This window comes from Pristis pectinata, chromosome 10 (assembly GCF_009764475.1).
Source record: "Pristis pectinata isolate sPriPec2 chromosome 10, sPriPec2.1.pri, whole genome shotgun sequence".
Classification (NCBI taxonomy): Eukaryota; Metazoa; Chordata; class Chondrichthyes; order Rhinopristiformes; family Pristidae; genus Pristis; species Pristis pectinata.
This window is the reverse complement of record NC_067414.1, coordinates 19,563,848-19,582,692: the sequence shown is the minus strand read 5'-3', so window position 1 is coordinate 19,582,692 and position 18,845 is coordinate 19,563,848. Positions and strand designations below refer to the sequence as shown.

General features: G+C 46.4%; 1 protein-coding gene across 3 annotated transcripts in view; it reads left to right on the top strand.

The window, feature by feature from the left end:
• Window positions 1–2,759: 2,759 nt before the first annotated feature.
• Window positions 2,760–18,845, top strand: part of lmbrd1 (LMBR1 domain containing 1) — a 211,099-nt gene continuing 195,013 nt past the window's right edge. For 2 of the 3 annotated variants that reach the window (XM_052025185.1, XM_052025184.1), the window contains exon 1: window positions 2,760–2,894. In XM_052025185.1, the coding sequence (XP_051881145.1) occupies window positions 2,835–2,894 (60 nt within the window). In that variant the 5' untranslated portion in view covers window positions 2,760–2,834. Of the gene's footprint in view, window positions 2,895–3,676; window positions 3,762–18,845 lie in introns of all 3 variants that reach the window. The other variant, XM_052025186.1, reaches the window with a different exon arrangement.

The window sequence follows — 18,845 nt, the reverse complement described above, 5'->3', positions numbered from 1 at the left end:
TCAACATGCCCTGGAATATCAGCATACCCCTCCCTGATCTCGCTATCTTTCATATACTTCTCCTTAGTGAATACAATGAAAAGTACTCATGTAGTACCTCACCAACTTCTTCTAGCTCCAGGCATACATTCCCTCCTTTCTCCCCAAGTGTTCCTACCCCCTCCCTAGTTACCCTCTTGTTTTTAATGCATGTATGAAATGCCTTGGGATTTTCTTCAATCCTACCCGCCAAAGACATTTCATGGCCCCTATTAGCCCACCTGATTCCCTATTTTAGTTCTCTCCTGCTTCCTTTATATTCCTCAAAGGGCCTTATCCAGCTTCAGTTTCCTAAATCTTATATATGCTTCCTTTTACTTTTGACTAAATTTGCAATCTCTCTCATCATCCAAGGTTCCTTGTCTTTCTTCCTTATAGGGATATGTTGGTCCTGAATTCTGACCACCTGGCCTTTTAATGACTTTCACATGTCGAATGTGGACTTACCCAAATAGCAGTTGCTCCCAGTCTTCTCATTTAAGGCCTCACCCATATGCTCTGACACCATGCATATGGTCCCTAATGGGCCTTACTCTTTCAGTTTATCCTCCTAGAAACATAGAAAACCTACAGCACAATACAGAACCTTCGGCCCACAAAGCTGTGCTGAACATGTCCCTACCTTCGAAATTACTAGGATTACCCATAACCCTCTATTTTTCTAAGCTCCACGTACATATCCAAAAGTCTCTTAAATGACCCTATCGTATCCACCTCCACCACCGTTGCTGACAGCCCATTCCATGCACTCACCACTCTCTGAGTAAAAAACTTACCCCTGACATCTTCTGTCTACCTACTCCCCAGCACCTTAAACCTGTGTCCTCTTGTGGCAACCATTTCAGCCCTGGGAAAAAGCCTCTGACTATTCACATGATCAATGCCTCTTATCATCTTATACACCTCTATCAGGTCACCACTCATCCTCAGTCACTCCAAGGAGAAAAGGCCGAGTTCACTCAACCCGTTCTCATAAGGCATGCTCCCCAATCCAGGCAACATCCTTGTAAATCTCTTCTGCACCCTTTCTATGGCTTCCACATCCTTCCTGTAGTGAGGTGACCAGAACTGAGCACAGTACTCCAAGTGGGGTCTGTCCAGGGTCCTATATAGCTGCAATATTACCTCTTGGCTCCTAAATTCAATTCCATGATTGATGAAGGAGAATACACCGTGTGCCTTCTTCACCACAGAATCAACCTGTCCAGCTGCTTTGAGCATCCTATGGACTCAGACCCCAAGATCCCTCTGATCCTCCACACTGCCTAGAGTCTTACCATTAATACTATATTCTGCCATCATATTTGACCTACTAAAATGAACCACTTCACACTTATCTGTGTTGAACTCCATCTGCCACTTCTCAGCCCAGTTTTGCATCCTATCGATGTCCCGCTGTAACCTCTGACTGCCCTCCACACTATCCACAACACCTCCAATCTTTGTGTCATCAGCAAACTTACTAACCCATCCCTCCACTTCCTCATCCAGGTCATTTATAAAAATCACGAAGAGTAAGGGTCCCAGGACAGATCCCTGAGGCACACCACTGGTCATTGACCTCCATGCAGAATATGACCTGTCAACAACCACTCTTTGCCTTCCGTGGGGAAGCCAGTTCTGGATCCACAAAGCAATGTCCCCTTGGATCCCATGCCTCTTGTCCTTAATATATTAATAAAATGCTTTGGGATTTTCCTTAATCTTGTTTGCAAGTGATACTTCATGCCTCTTTGCATTCTTTGTTTTCAGTTCTTTATACTTATTATATGCTTCCTTTTTTTTCTTTTAACCACCATTCAATGTTTTTTGACATCTAGCTGGGCAACCAAGAGACTCCTAATAAGCTTTAATTTTGAAAGGGCCAACAAGTAAACTTGATCTTAGTGAGTGGCAGATACCAGCACTTACTCATTTGACAGTTTGGTTCTTATGATCTCCCCGAGAGCACACGGGAATATCTCAGATGGTCCCCCTGGGAATCGAGGATGACTTGCTTCCATCTAATTCTATAGGAAGACTGATGATGTCATTGTGAGATCCACATACTGTACCACAGACAGGGCAGGAGGTGGTTGATGGGATAGGATGGTGGCAGTTTGTCAGATAGTGCATTCCTTCTGCCGTTTACACAGGTCTTCTGTCTGTTCTTGATGAATTAATGCCAGGTTCTTAATATCGTCCCCGATGTTCCTTCTCCAATTGGAGTGTTCATTGACCAGGAGCCTACAGAGATGTTGCATTTTTTTGTAAAAAGACTTTGAGAACATCTTTGAATCTTTTCCTCTACCTGATAACCTCTCATTATAAAACTCAGAATAGAGTGACTCTTTTGGGAGTTTAGTGTCAGACATGTGAAGCATATAGTCTGCCCATTTGAATCAACAGCATGTAACTGGAGCCTCCATGCTGGGGATGTTGGCCTGGGAAAAGTCCTCTGACACTTATTCACTTAACCTTACAGTGAATTTGGAGGATTTTAGAAACTGTGGTGGTCATATCTGTCTGGTGAGAGCAGGTATCATTTCCATGACTTTTGTCACAGGTTTGAGGCCTTGATCTTCAAACGCCCATCTCCCTGTGTTGGTAGGGAGGGGCTCGTGGGCACCCGTTGCGGGCGCCAGTGTGCGAGCGCGCCAAGAGGGGCGGTTACACGCACGCCGCCGGTGCCTGGCGCGAGCACGTCGAGTAGCGGTTACACGCACGCCGCCGGTGCCTGGCACAGCCGTGCGCGAGCACGTCGGAGAGCGGTTGTGTGCGCGCCGCGGTTGTTGGGAGGCGGCGGTTGAGCGGAGATGGGGTCGGTGCTCACTGAGGCCGTGTGGGGATGGTCCATATTCACTCTCGTCTTGCTGGTAGGCGGAGGCTTCGAGCGGCGCCTTTCCTTGGCCGGCGTGGCCCTGTTGTGCGGCTCCCTCTGTAGACTGCTGTCTTCAGCCCGGTTGAGAGCGGAGGGAAGGCCCGTGGGTTGGGGAGGCCCGGGTCTGGCGCACTGTGCAACCCCGAGTACTCGGGACCGGAGCTGAGTGTCGGCTGGCCGGGAAAGGAGAGGTTTACTGAGGAAAGTAAACAGTGGTTACTCGTGGTTCTGCATCGCAGTACACTCAAACTGTTGGTAACTACCCTTCAAACTTCTGGGTGATGTTACTTGCAGAACCAGAAGAGTGACCTTATGGTTAACCTGGAACTTTATAAACCTGAAACTTGTAATTATTTTATTGGCTAGGGGTAAGTGGTAAGGGTTCTTGCACTCCATCTCCCCATGGTGGAACGGATCAACCATAATCTGAATGCGGAGCAACTTCGAGGGGACTTGTTTTGCAACAGTTTGCCTTTCATCAGGCAGTTATTGCGGCTAATCCAAAGAAAATAATTGATGTTGGGGAAAATGAGACTTGCATTGCTAGAGTGCCTATCGTGAGGTTAGGATGTCCCATAAATATTAATAGTCAACTTCTGAAATAAGGCAATGTGGCAACCAGTTTGGTTAGATAATTAGATAATGTTCTTGGGGATATTGGTTAAGGAATAACTGATGTGGAAGCTTTGGAGAGGATGCAGAAGAGGTTTGCCAGGATTAGAGGGTATGTGTTATAAGGAGAGGCTGGACAAACTTGGGTTGTTTTCTCTGGAGCAGTGGAGACTGAGGGGTGACCTGATGGAGACTGAGAACCATGGATGGAGTAGACAGCAAGAATCTTTTTTCCAAGGATGCTCTTAAGGTGAGAATGGTTAATTCAAAGGAGATGTGCAGGACAGGTTTTTTCTTTACTGTGGTGGGTGCCTGGAATGTGCTGCCAGGGGTGGTAGTGGGGGCAAATAAGAGAGGCATTTAAGAGGCTCTTAGGCACATTAATATGCAGAAAATGGAGGGACATGGACATTATGTAGGCAGAAGGTATTAGTTTAGTTAGACATTTAATTACTAGTTTAATTAGTTCAGCACAACATTGTGGACTGAAGGGCCTGTTGCTGTGCTGTTCTGAGTAACTGGGGATAACCTCATAGCTTAGGTTTTTAGAACATAGAACATTACAGTACAGTACAATGTTGTGCTGACGTTTTATCCTGCTCTAAGATGTATTTAACCCTTCCCTCTCACGTAGCCCTCCATTTCTCTATTATTCATGTGCCTATCTAAGAGTCTCTTAAATGTCCCTGATGTATCTGCCTCCACCACCTTTGCCGGCAGTGCGTGCAGCTGCCACTCTGTGTTTAAAAAAAGCTTACCTCTGACATCCCCCCCATACCTTCCTACAGTCACCTTAAAATTATGCCCCCTCGTGTTAGCCGTTTTTGCCCTGGGAAAAAGTCTCTGACTATCCACTTAATCTGTGCCTCTTATCATCTTGTACACCTCTATCAAGTCACCTCTTATCCACCTTCGCTCCAAAGAGAAAAGCCCTAGCTTGCTCGGCCTATCCTCGTAAGACATGCTCTCCAATCCAGGCAACATCCTGGTAAATCTCCTCTGCACCCTCTCGAAAGCTTCCACTTCCTTCCTATAATGAGGTGACCAGAACTGAACACAATACTCCAAGTGTGGTCTAACCAGTTCTATACAGCTGCAACATTACCTCACGGTTCTTGAACCCAATACCCCGACTAATGAAGGCCAACACTCCATACACCTTAACAACCCAATGAACCTGCATGGCAACCTTGAGGGATCTGTTTTTCTGGTTTGTATTGTTGTTATCACAGGTTGTTGCAATGCATTAATGTATTTTACTCTTAAAATAGTTAAATGAGTTCCCTCAGAATTGCAAGTGGTTTAATTTGTGAAATGTAGCCTCTGTAAGTTTTTGTCATTTAATTTGTAATTAAAAGGGGCATCCTTTAAATGAAAATTGAGGATATTTTTGCAAACACTAATTATGAAATAATTTTCAGAGGCTTTTACTTGTGCTTTGCTGGGTAAACCATATTTTGTTAAACCTAATGCATGGTCTGGAAACTTCCCTTCTGTGCTGTGGGATGCTAAGGGTATTAAGTAGTTTCCTGGTATTCAAATATAAAGTATATTAGGAGGAGAGGGTAGAATCGGGGTATTTGTTTATATAAAAATACTTTTGAGATTAACAGTTGTTTTGTTAAAGAGCTGAACGATTGAGCCATACTTAAATGTTTTGGTGGTGTGGTTAATAGAACTGCTGCCACACAGCATCAGCAATATGGGTTCAATCCTGCCTGCCAGTGCTATCTGTGTGGAATTTCCATGTCCTATGTGATTGTGTGGCTCTGGTTTTTTCCTTCCTCCCAAAGATGCATGGGTTGGTAAGTTAATTGGCCATTAAGTTGCCACTAGTGTAGTAGTGGTAGAATCTGGAGAGAATTGATGGGAATGTAAAGACATTTAGTGGGGAAATGGGATTGCTCTGTAAACTGATTATAGACTTGATGGGCTGAATGGCCCCCATGCTATAAGGAAATCTGTAGAGTGTTTATTTAAAGATGTTTTAAATGCATTTTAGTATAAACAATGGGGAGGTAATATAGGTGATTATGGGATGAAAATTGGTAAGGAGGAGGTACTGTAAATGAAGTCACCTGGGGCAGATGTGATGAATCCAAGGTTGCTAGGGAAATTGCCATGATCTTCTAAACCTTCCCAACTGCAGGGGAGATGTCAAGTGACTGGACAATGTTAAATGTGACTCATGTTCAAAAAAATAAGTAAAAATGCATGCCTGGCAACTGCAGTTTGGTCAGTTCAACTTCAGTATTTCACAAAGCTTCCTCAGTAAAAGGGGGAAAAGGTAATTGATGTTTAGGTGAAATTTAAATTATTAATGGAAAGTTGATACAGATTTGTTGAAGGCAAATTGTCTTTGACTAACCTAATTTTTTTTTGAACTTGTGAGAGATTGATGAAGGGCTTGCAGTGGATTTCAATTATATGGGCTTTCATCATAAGTTAGATCTATGAATAAAAGGGCCATTGGCACCATGAATAAGAAGTTGGTATAAGGGCAATCAAGTCAAACTTTTAGACCTAAAGGTAGTTGAACTGGGATCAGCATAAGTGCTGCAGAATCTTTTTCGTATGTTATTTGAATATGGTGTACAAGATAAAATCTGCAGGTGGCTCAAAGCTTGGAGACATGGCAAAAAGGGTAACAATATGCTGAAAAAGGAAATAGGCTGGCAGAATGTACAGATGTAGCAAATGAATAATACAGGAAGTCCCCGGATTACGAACGAGTTCCATTTTTGAGTCTGTTCGTAAGGTGAATTTGTATGTAAGTTGGAACAGTTACGTACAGTTCACATCTAGTGTCAATTAGTCCTAAATCACTACAAGTTTCAGTTATTTATTGCTATATATTAAGATCCAAATGGAATTTTGATTCCAGTTTCATTATAATTCCACACATAATGTGAAGCAATCTAAAATACAGCATAATTTGTTATCACTGGGACATGTGAAGACTGTCATCAGTCTTATGTGCGTTTGATGTCATTCATTACAGTACAGTATCTGTGGAGGAAACAGTTACCACATCGAGTGAATTTGTGTATTTTCCGACTGATGGACAAAATCAACTTAAGGACATCTGTAGAAACGGACCTCGGTCATTACCCGGGGATGACCTGTCGGGGGAGAGCAAGGGCTGGATGGATAGATAGACAGAGAGGGAGATAGAGAGATAGATATGGTGGGTGGGGGCAACGGGAGAGGGGGCTGGTGATCATTCATGGCGTCCGTCATCATTTGGAACTCCTCGAACATCCCTACCCCAAAATAGCGGTACAGACTGTAACACATGAAATCCACAATCCAGCCATTTTGCCACCCTCCATCACCTGGGAAAAAGTCAACTCTGACAGGCAAACCGTTCTGCGCCCAATTCCGTGCCGCCTTCCTGCCGTTTGTAAGTATGGGCGTTCGTAACCCAGGGACTTCCTGCGCAGAGAACTATGAAGTGGAAGATGTGGCCAGGCAAAAAGAAGTGAGATAATGTGGAGTAAAAATCACAGTTCTAAAGGGTACGTTGGGCAGCACAGTGGCACATCTGTTTAGAGCTACAGCCTCAGTGGCCTTGAGTTTAATCCTGACTTCTGGTGCTGCCTGTATGGAGTTTGCACATTATCCCTGTGACAATGTGGGTTTCCCCTCTGTGCTTTTTTTTTTGTCCAAACATCCCAAATCGTGCAGGTTGGTAGGTTAGTTGGCCACTGTAGATTGTCCCCGGTGTGTAGATGAGTGGTAAAATTTGGGGGGTGGGAGGGGGAGAGGAGATGATGGGAATGTGGGGAAATACAATGTGTTTGGGTGGGATTGAATAAAACAGTGTGCATGATGGTCAGCATGACTTTGTGGACTGAGGGCCTGGTTTTGTGTTTCTGTTGATATCTATGAAAATGGTAGTGGTTAGCCCTGATCCTAGGTTTCATGAACAGAGGCACAGACTACACCATGTTCAAGTTTATTTGCAGCTTTTCAGCAAAAGAACAGTCCACGCCTGCATGCAGCAAGACCTAGAGAACATTTAGACGTGGGCTAATAAGTGGTAAGAAATGCTCATGTCAATGAAAGAACCAGATAATCACCATCTCCAAAAAGAGAGACTCTAATGACTGCCCCCTGACATTCAATGGCATGACCATTGCTGAGTCTCCCTCCATCAATATCATTGTCTAGAAATGTACCTGAAACAAGCATATAAGTACTAGCTAAGAACAGACCAGAAGCTGAGCTTCCTGAAATTCAGAATTGGCTGTCCATAGGTAGTGGTGGAAGGGTGTTATTCTGGCTGGAGGTCTGTGACCAGTGGTGTTCCACAGGGATTGGTGCTGGGGCCTCTATTTGTGATGTATATATTTATATGACTTTGAAAATGTAGATGGGTGGGTTAGTAAATTTGCAGATTACTCAAAGATTGGTGGAGTTGTTGACAGTGTAGAGGGCTATCAAAGGATACAGCAGGATATCAATCAGTTACGGATATGGGCATAGTACTGGCAGATGGAATTTAATCAGAGCAAGTCTGAGGTCTTGCACTTTGGGAGGTCAAATGTAAGGAGAAAGTATATAGTTAATCGCAGGACCCTTAACAGCATTGATGTACAGAAGGATCTTGGGGTCCAAATCCATAGCTCCCTGAAAGTGGCCACACAAGTAGATAGGGTGGTAAAGAAGGTGTATGGCATACTAGCCCTCATTGGTTGGAGTATTAAGTATAAGAGTAAGGAAATTATATTTCAGCTATTTGAAGCTTTGGTTAGGCTGCACTTGGAGTATGTGTGCAGTTCTGGTCACCTCATTACAGGAAGAATGTGGAGGCTTTGGAAAGAATACAAAAGAGATTTACCAGGACACTGCCTGGATTTGAGGCTATGAGCTATAATGGACAAACTTGAGTTCAGGTCTCAATCAGGTCTCCCCTCAGCCTCCAGACTGTCAAAGGCTGAGGGGAGACCTGATTGAAGTTTATAAAATTATGAGGGGTGTTTGTAGGGTAGACAGTCAGAATCTTTTTCCTGGTGTAGAAATGTCAAATACTAGAGGACATGCATTTAATGTGAGGGGGAGGGGAAGATTTAAAGGAGATGTACGGGGCAAGTTTTTATTGCAGAGAGTGGTAGGTGCCTGGAACGGGCTGCCAGGGATAGTGGTGGAGGCGGATACGATAGTGGCATTGAAGAGGCTTTTAGATAGACACATGAATATGCAGGGAATGGAGGGATATGGATTACGTGCAGGCAGAAGTTTAGTTTAATTTGTCACTGTGTTTGCCACAGACATTGTCATTGTCATTGACATTGTAGACTGAAGGGCCTGTTCCTGTGCTGTATTGTTCCATGTTCTGTTCTATGATCTCAGTGACTAACCTCTGTCATCTAAAACCTTTCCACTGTCAACAAGATGCATGTGAGGAACATGAGTGCAGCTAAACAACACCTAAGGTGCATTGCACCATCTAAGAAAGAGCCATCTTGTTGATGCACTACCCTTCACCCTAGACATTCCTTTTACTGGTGCAGATTGGTTGCATTTTGTATTATTTACAAAATGCACTGGAGTTACTTGTCTAAGCTGCGTTGACAAGACCCCTCAAACTCATGACCACTACCACCAGGGAAGACAAGGAAGTACCATCACTTGCAGGTTCCCAACAATTTGCAGACCATCTTGACATGGAAATCTATCATTGTTCGGTCTAAATCCTGGAGTTCCTTCCCTAACTACCTTTACCAGGACAGTGCGATTCAGGAAGCTGGCTCACCACTGCTGTCTTGAGAGCAATAACTGCTGGCCTTCCCAACAACACCCACATCCTGAAAAATTATTGAAAAAAATTTTTGAGTATTTTTTAATGAGAAAATGAGACTCTTTGGCCCATCGAGTCTATGCTGGTTCAGGGAGCATCCCATTCCCCCTCTAATTTTCCTGCATTCCCATCAACTCCCTTCAGATTCTACCACTTATACACTAGGGGCAATTTACAGCAGACAATTAACCTAACAACTCACGTGTCCTTGGGATATGGGAGGAAACTGAAGCTCCTTGAGGAAACCCATGCAGCCACGAGGGGAATGTGTAAACACCACTTGTACAGGGCAGGATTGAACCCAGGTTGTTGGCATTATGAAGCAGCAGCTGTGCTAGCTGCAGCACTATGCCATTCTGACTCAAAAAGGACAATTATAATGACTGCAGGAGAAGTGATATGGGACACCCTATTCTGTGCTCTGGGAAAGCTGTGAAGAATTAAGAAGTCTTTAGCTTTGCTCAGTTTCCCAGTGTAACCAGATTTTTTGTGCCATTTGATCTTTGACCTTTGTAGAGAACTCCAGAATACAACTGGTATACATAAATCCTTTGTAAGTCATTGGGCTCAATGATTGTGATTGTCAGTTTAAGCCAAAACAATGACCTTCGTGGTTGGTTTATACAGAGTCAGGCACAACACATCCTTTCACAAGAGGCACAAGAACAACTACACAGTGTGTCACTGAACATTCTTGTTCTCCTTTCCCAAAGTGAGGGAGTGCTGTTAAAGATCTGTTGCCTTTAATCACGCCAAAGCTTTCCAAGCTCTTATACTGCTCTGTATCTTTGAGCAATTTGTTATGCCTGGTCCCCTTTCCATTGGCCCCTCTAATTAAAAACACTGTTTTATTTTCTTTTATTTACTGTGCCCAGTCTAATATTATAACTATCAACCACTATCCCTCTTCTCACAAGATTTTCCTTCCAGTTTGAAAACATCGGAATTAGGCACACAATGTTAACGTATCTGAATCAGGGAAAGGTATCTCAGAAATTAGTCTTTTTGTTAGAAAGGTCAATTTTGTTTACTATAAATGGACATGTCATCCTTTGTGTGCTTGTGTGTTCATCCATTTATTTGAATATGCATGCTTTGCTGTAAGCAATGTAGAAATGATAAGAGTTATGGCATACGTGTACCCTATAACTGACAAGAAAAATTGTGGGCATTAATCACAATGTTGTAGCGGTTGCTACCGCGGAATAAAACAAGACTCTACTCGGAGGATTGCCAAACAGAACTGGTTTATTTTCCCGCCATGCGCGGGCCCTTTAAGGGAGAATGTTCCCGCCCAAAACAACCGGCAATGACGTAAGTCCTACGTCATCAGGACTTTCCCGCGCGCGGGTTCTCCCCGTCGCTTGGAAAGACGAGGCCCGCCACCATCTTGGGCCTCGTCGCTCTGACGCCGCGCGACCCGAGTGCCGAGCCGGTTCGCCTGACTAGACGGTGAGTCGCCACACAACCCCCCCCCCCCCCCCCCCAGAACCGGCGAGACAGTCCCCAAGGTCCGTGGGCTGTGCCAGCTGCCGGTTAGGGGGGGGCGGCCTCGACAGGCTGTTGCAGATCCAAATGGGCCGGTTTGAGGCGGTCCGCCGTGAAAACCTGTTCCCTGCCTCCAATGTCCAAAATAAAAGTGGATCCGTTATTCCGTATGACTCGGAACGGTCCCTCATATGGTCATTGCAATGGCACCCGAGGTGTGCCCCTGCGAACGAAAACAAACTTACAGTCCCGTAGTTCCTTGGGCTGGCAGGATGGGGCTTGACCGTGCCGTGAGGTGGGAATCGGGGCCAAGGCACCAAGCTTCTCGCGCAGTCTTTGTAGGACTGCTGGGGGTTGTTCCCCTTGGTCCCGAAGGGCAGGTATGAAATCCCCGGGGACAACTAATGGCGCCCCGTATACAAGCTCAGCTGACGAAGTGCGGAGGTCTTCTTTGGGGGCAGTGCGTATGCCAAGCAGGACCCAAGGCAGCTCGTCAACCCAGTTAGGACCCTTCAGGCGGGCCATCAAGGCTGATTTCAGATGGCGGTGAAAACGTTCCACCAACCGGTTTGATTGAGGATGGTAGGCCGTGGTGGTGTGCAGCTGCGTCCCTAGCAGGTTCGCTAATGCAGCCCAGAGACTGGAAGTGAATTGGGTGCCTCTGTCTGAAGTGATGTGGGCCGGAACGCCAAAACGTGAGACCCAAGTTGTGAGCAGCGCCCGGGCGCAGGAATCAGTTGTGATGTCAGTCAGGGGGGTTGCCTCAGGCCACCTCGTGAACCGGTCCACGATGGTAAGGAGGTACCGGGCTCCTCTTGAAACTGGCAGAGGGCCCACGAGGTCGACGTGTATGTGGTCGAACCTCCTATGGGTAGGCTCGAACTGCTGTGGTGGGACCTTGGTGTGTCGCTGGATTTTTGACGTCTGGCAGTGCGGACAAGTCCTGGCCCACTCACTGACCTGTTTACGCAGGCCATGCCAGACAAACTTGTTGGCGACCAGTCGGACAGTAGATCTGATGGACGGGTGCGCCAACCCATGTACCGAGTCAAAAACGCGTCTCCGCCAGGCTGCAGGGACTATAGGGCGGGGCTGACCAGTCGCAACGTCGCAAAGTAGGGTCCGCTGACCTGGACTAACCAAGAAATCTCGGAGCTGCAGACCCGAGACTGCGGTTCTATAGCTGGGTAGTTCGTCGTCGGCTTGCTGTGCGTCAGCTGGGGCCGTGTAGTCGACACCCAAGGATAGGTTGTGGATGGTTGGTCTGGAAAGTGCATCAGCAACGACATTATCCTTTCCGGAGACATGTTGGATGTCAGTTGTGAACTCGGAAATGTAGGATAAATGTCTCTGCTGACGAGCTGACCAGGGATCGGAGACTTTGGAGAAGGCAAAGGACAGAGGCTTATGATCGGTGAAAGCGGTGAAAGGCCTGCCTTCTAGAAAGTATCGGAAATGCTGGACCGCCAGATACAGCGCTAGAAGTTCCCGATCAAAAGCGCTGTACTTCAGTTTGGGCGGTCTAAGGTGCTTGCTGAAAAATGCCAAGGGTTGCCAGCAGCCTTCGAGTAGCTGTTCCAGTACCCCACCCACCGCGGTGTTGGACGCGTCTACCGTGAGGGCAGTCGGGACGTCAGTCCTGGGGTGTACCAGCATCGTGGCGTCTGCCAGGGCGTCTTTGGCCTTAACGAAAGCAGCCGCAGCCTCGTCAGTCCAGGTGATGTCCTTGCCCTTACCAGCCAGCAGCGAGAACAGAGGGCGCATGATACGGGCTGCTGCAGGGATGAAACGATGGTAAAAGTTGACCATCCCAAGGAATTCCTTTAGGCCTTTGACTGTGTCGGGGCGGGCAAAATGGTGGATAGCGTCCACCTTGGCGGGTAGGGGTGTTGCCCCGTCGCTGGTGATTTTGTGGCCGAGGAAATCGATAGAGTCAAGTCCGAATTGGCACTTGGACGGGTTGATCGTGAGGCCGAAATCGCGGAGGCGGGAATACAGCTGGCGGAGGTGGGAAGGGTGTTCCTGGCGGCTACAGCTGGCGATCAGTATGTCGTCCAAGTAAATGAACACGAAGTCCAGGTCTCGGCCTACCGCGTCCATCAGCCGCTGGAAGGTCTGCGCGGCGTTCTTAAGGCCGAACGGCATCCGAAGGAATTCGAACAGGCCGAATGGGGTGATAATCGCAGTTTTGGGGACGTCATCCGGATGGACCGGAAATTGATGGTATCCCCTAACGAGGTCCACTTTGGAAAAGATGCGGGCCCCGTGTAAGTTCGCTGCGAAGTCCTGGATGTGAGGGATGGGATAGCGGTCCGGGGTGGTGGCGTCATTCAGCCTGCGGTAGTCGCCGCAGGGCCTCCACCCTCCAGTGGCTTTGGGGACCATGTGCAGGGGGGAGGCCCAGGGGCTGTCGGACCTGCGAACAATCCCCAGCTCCTCCATGTGACGGAACTCTTCCTTTGCCAGGCGGAGCTTGTCTGGAGGTAATCGTCGTGCTCGGGCATGAAGGGGTGGCCCTGTGGTAATGATGTGGTGTCGTACCCCGTGTGTGGGCCTAGAATTTGTAAACGAAGGTGCCAAAATCGATGGGAATTCGGCTAGGAGCTTGGCGAAATCGTCGCCAGAAAGGGAAATGGAGTCCAGGCGCGGGGCTGGTGGGCTGAGTTCTCCCAGGGGATAGGTCCGGAGAGTGCTAGAGTGGACTAACCGCTTCCTTCGCAGGTTGACTAACAGGTTGTGGGCCCGAAGGAAATCGGCTCCTAGGAGTGGTCGGGCGACGGTGGCAAGGGTAAAGGTCCAAGTAAAACAGCTGCCGCCAAAGTGTAATTGAAGCGTACGGGTGCCGAAAGACCGTATCGTTGTACCGTTGGCGGCATTGAGTAGAGGACCTGGTGGCCTGTCACGAGTGTCGCGGCCTGTCGGGGGCAAAATACTGACCACCGCTCCAGTATCAACGAGGAAACGCCGTCCAGATTTCCTGTCCTGAACGAAGAGGAGGCTCTGTCGGCGGCCAGCCGCCGTAGCCATCAGCGGCGGCTGGCCCTGGCGTTTCCCTGAAACTTGCAGGGTGGGCGGCATCGACGGGCCTCCGCACCCCACCTCTGATGGTAGAAGCACAGCTGGTCACCCGTGTCGTCGTCTGCGTTCCTGGGGCGTGGCTGCTCGGTTGCTGGGGCCGGGCGAGGCAGGCGTTGGGCTCGCGGCCTGGCGATTTGACTGACGGACGAACCGCTCTCGCGCTTGGCCCTCCACAGGACATCTGCCTGGGCGGCCACCTCACGGGGGTTGCTGAAGTCGGCGTCAGCTAACAACAAGTGGATGTCATCGGGGAGCTGTTCGAGGAAGGCCTGTTCGAACATCAGGCATGGCTTGTGTCCCTCGGCCAATGCCAGCATCTCATTCATTAGGGCGGATGGGGATCTGTCCCCCAGGCCATCCAGATGAAGCAGGCGGGCGGCGCGCTCACGACGGGAGAGGCCGAAGGTCCGGATCAAAAGGTCTTTGAAAGCCGGGTACTTATCTTCCTCCGGAGGCGACTGGATGAAGTCTCCAACCTGGGTGGCTGTCTCCTGGTCCAGAGAGCTAACCACATGGTAGTACTTCGTGGAGTCGTAGGTGATCTGCCGAAGGTGGAATTGCGCTTCGGCCTGGTCAAACCAGACGCTGGGCCGAAGTGTCCAAAAGGTGGGCAGCTTGAGGGCCACTGCATTGGCTGCTGCGCTGTCGTCCATTTCGCTGGTCCAAAAGCCGTTTGGACCGTCGGGGTCACCAATGTAGCGGTTGCTACCGCGGAATAAAACAAGACTCTACTCGGAGGATTGCCAAACAGAACTGGTTTATTTTCCCGCCTTGCGCGGGCCCTTTAAGGGAGAATGTTCCCGCCCAAAACAACCGGCAATGACGTAAGTCCTACGTCATCAGGACTTTCCCGTGCGCGGGTTCTCCCCGTCGCCCCTCCGACGCCGCGCGACCCGACTGCCGAGCTGGTTCGCCCGACTAGATGGTGAGTCGCCACAATGTGTAATTTAGCAGATGGAATTGACAGAAGTCTTGTACTGTACTTTTGCACCAGAAATTTATCACAACCCAAGGAGAACAGTTATTTAAGTTTGGTTTTCATTGGTTTGGGTCCAAAAAATGTGTCATTTTAAATGTTTTAAAAAAGCCAAGCGGCTTGACGCAGTAAAACTGATAATCCGCTATCTGTATGTTCAGAAATCCCAATGATTTGGCATCTGGCTCATTGGCCTCAGCTTCCTATGCTCCCTTTAAACTTGGTGCCGTTTCCTGCATTCCGCTTAAACTCATTGTGGCCTTGTTTCCCACACACTTTAAACTCATTGGGGCTCCCTTTAAGCAAATAAAGTTCACTGGAAGAAGTTAAATTACTGTGTAACGTCTTAAAATATGGGAAATACAAATGTTTTGGGGTAATAACAGGAGTAATATCCAATAGCCTGGAAAATCTGCCACAGGTACCTAAAGATGCTGGATTATTAGAGTTTTAATGCATTTTTAAATGATAAAGCAACGTCAAATCAGGTTTATTATCACTGACATATGTTGTGAAATGTGTTGTTTTGCGGCAGCAGTATAGTGCAAGACACAGACATAAAAGTTTCTATAAGTTACAAAAATAGTGCAAAAGAGGAATAATGAGATAGTGTTCATGGATCATTCAGAAATCTGATGGTGGAGAGGAAGAAGCTGTTCCTGAAATGTTGAGTGTGGGTCTTCAGGCTCCTGTACCTCCTCCCCGATGGTAGTAACGTGAAAAGGGCATGTCCTGGGTGGTCAGGGTCCTTAATGATGGATGCTACCTTCTTGAGGCACCGCCCTTTGAAGATGTCCTCAGTGGCGGGGAGGGTTGTGCCCGTGATGGAGCTGGCTGAGTGTACAACCCTCTGTTCAATTTCAAGGTTTCAGAAAGAGATTTCTTTCCGATAGCAAGCATTGCATGAATCTTGCTTTGTTGCATATGCATCTTGAAGTACGTAAAAAGCAAAAAAAAGACGTATGGGCACAAGTATCCTCTGCCACTGGCATGCTGAATTGTTGGGATTCAGCTGTCAAACTGCAACAAAAAAAATCACTCTCCAGTAACACTATCTCAGATAAACTGCAAGCAACTTAAGTGGTTTTGGTGTACAAAAATATTGAATTTACAGAGGAATCAAACTGCACTCTTGTGTAACTTGTTTGGGAAGGTCGTTTTATGGAATATTTGCTGTTTATTATTGATAATATTTTTTTGCACTAAATAACCATTTGGAGTCAATTGATCTGGTGAAGTTCATTGGTGTTATGGAGTTGATTCAACAACGGGGGAAGCATTCAGGATCTTCTAAAAGAGTCCATTTAAAGGATTAAGGAGAGGGCAGTGAAATTCTCAAACATATTAGCATAAAAAAAAGTGTTATTAGCTGTCTTGGCAAACTTAAAGATGGATAAATCCCCTGGACTTGTTGAGATGTATCCGAGGCTGCGTGGGAGACAGGAGAAGTGATGGTCCCGAAAAGGATTTTGAAATCTTCACTTGTCACAGGTGTGGTACCAGATAACTGGAGGGTAACAAATGTGGTACCTTTATTCGAGAAGGGCAGCAGGGATAAGCCTGGGACTACATGCCTATAAGTGCAATGTCATTAATAAGGAAACTATTCATAAACATCCTGAAGGATATCATTAGTCTACACTTAGAAAGGCAGGAATTAGTCAACGATAGCGTGACTTGGTTGAGGGAGATTTTTTTGACCAATTTGATTGAATTTTTTTTGAAGAGGTAACAAAATCTGTTGATGAGGTTAGAGTTTATAGGATCCAAGGCAAATTGCCTCCTATTGCTAAGCCAGTATTGGATCCAGAGAGTGATGGTGGAAATTTGTTTTTGTCATTGGAAACCCATGTACAGTGATCAGTGCTGGGGTCATTTCTGTTTGTCATATACAGTAAAACTCCATTAATTCAGCACACTCGACTATGGTGTTGTGCTGGCAAATTTTTGGACAATTGGATGTTATTCACAAATAATATTCCAAAACACTTCTGATTCACATTTTTTTTTATAAATATTACACAGTCCAGCAGTCCAGTACATCCTCCAAAGTTATGACAGGATTCTGTTGCTGAGAACTGTTTGTAACCCAAACAATTTGCAAGTCAGAAATACAGCCACCCAGCAATATATTTAAATAAAAACATAGGCCAACCAGGGGCACAGTGTATTTAAACCAGGTTATTTAACTCAACCATTCAGGTATTGCCCTGAACCGAGTTTCATACACAGAAGATGCCTGCAATAGCCAGCAAATCCATTCCACCAGTTTAAAGGGAACGTAGAAACTGAGATCCTGGTGAGTGTGTGAGTTATATGGAGGAATTTAAGATAGAGGGATATGTGGGAGGAAGGGGTTAGATAGTTTGAAGGTCGGAACAACATGGTGGGCCGAAGGGCCTGTATTGTTCTATGGTAACCAGGAACCCGAGCCCCAGTGAATGAGAGGGAGCATGGGAACCAGCCCCCCCACAATGTGATGGGGAGTGTGGGAATCAGCATCTGGTGGGCCAGGTGCTGAGCCATCGGTATTTCCAAATAGCAGATTGGCAGTATTTTACTGTACATCAACAATTTAGGGATGAATGTGGGAAGTATGATTAAGTTTGCAGATGACACAGAAGTTGATGGTGTTGATGGTGAGGATAGTCTTGGGTTACAGTAAGATATTGATCAGTTGTTGTAATGGTAGATGGAATTCAAGCTTGTTAATGTGAGGTGATGCTCTTTTGGAGGATGTTTAAGGAAAGGACATAATGAATGATAGGGCCGTAGAGAGTATTGAGGAACAAGGTCAAGGATTGCTGAAGGAGGCAACACAGATAAGGTGGGATAAGGTTTCAGAATGTAAGAGCAGGGAGGTTAGGGTACAGATTTATAATGTTGGTTAGGCCACAGCTGGAGTAGTGTGTGCAGTTCTGTTCACCACACTCTAAGAAAAACATGATTGGACTAAAAGAGCTGCAGAGAATATTCACCAGGATGTTGCCTGGGATGGAGCATTTCACTTAAGAGGAGAGACTGGATAGGCTGGGTTTATTTTCCTGAGTGGAGAATGCTGAAGGGGGACCTGATTGAGTTGTATAAAATTACAAGGGGCATAAGACAGTAGATAGTACAAAACTTTTCCCTGTAGCACAGATGTCAAAAACTAGAAGCTATCAGTTTAGGGTAAGGGGTAAGAGTCTTAGAGGGGATCTGAAGAAGAACTTTTTTCACCAGTAGGTGTTGGAATCTGGAATATGCTGCCTAATTGGGTGGTGGAAATGTTATTCTCACAACATACAAGTACTGGGCACTCGAACTGCCAAGGCATTGAAGGCTAAATGGAATTAGTGTACTTGGGTAGTTGATGGTCAGCGCGGTCAAAGTCTATTTCTGTGCTGTACGACTCTGAATAAAAGTAAGCGATACAATATGGTTGCATTCTTCGCTGCACTGGAAAATGTTATCATCAAAAGTAGCGGTACTTGAAGTTCACAGATCTCCTAAGAGATGTCAAAATTTGCAATTTCACCAAAAAATACCAAAGATTCATGATGCTTTCTGCTTTTCTTGGTAATTGGACCACTTGCATGTTATGCTGAACCTAGATTTGATATCTCAGATGGTGATAGAGGAACAATAATGATTTTGCAACTTTTATTAAAGAAAAATCTCACCAACTAGCAGTTCAATAGCTACGTGGAGCCTGCTCATACAGTCTGGAAGATAAACATGATCATAATGATCTGAATCTCTGCCTTCACAGGCCAGAGGGCAAGATCACCATGAGAAAATGCTGCATTTTTTTTAAAAAAGGGCTACATATCAAAGGAGAGGAAGGTCATGTCTCATGAAATGGTTTTTCAAACAAACACAAGGAGTGATTCCACATGCTGAGATGCACTGTAAAAGGCAATTTGTAATCACTGAACTAGATTATACACTCAGTTCTGTGGTTACTTTCCAGGTGAGCAACACCAGGGCAAAGAGTGGATATGACATTG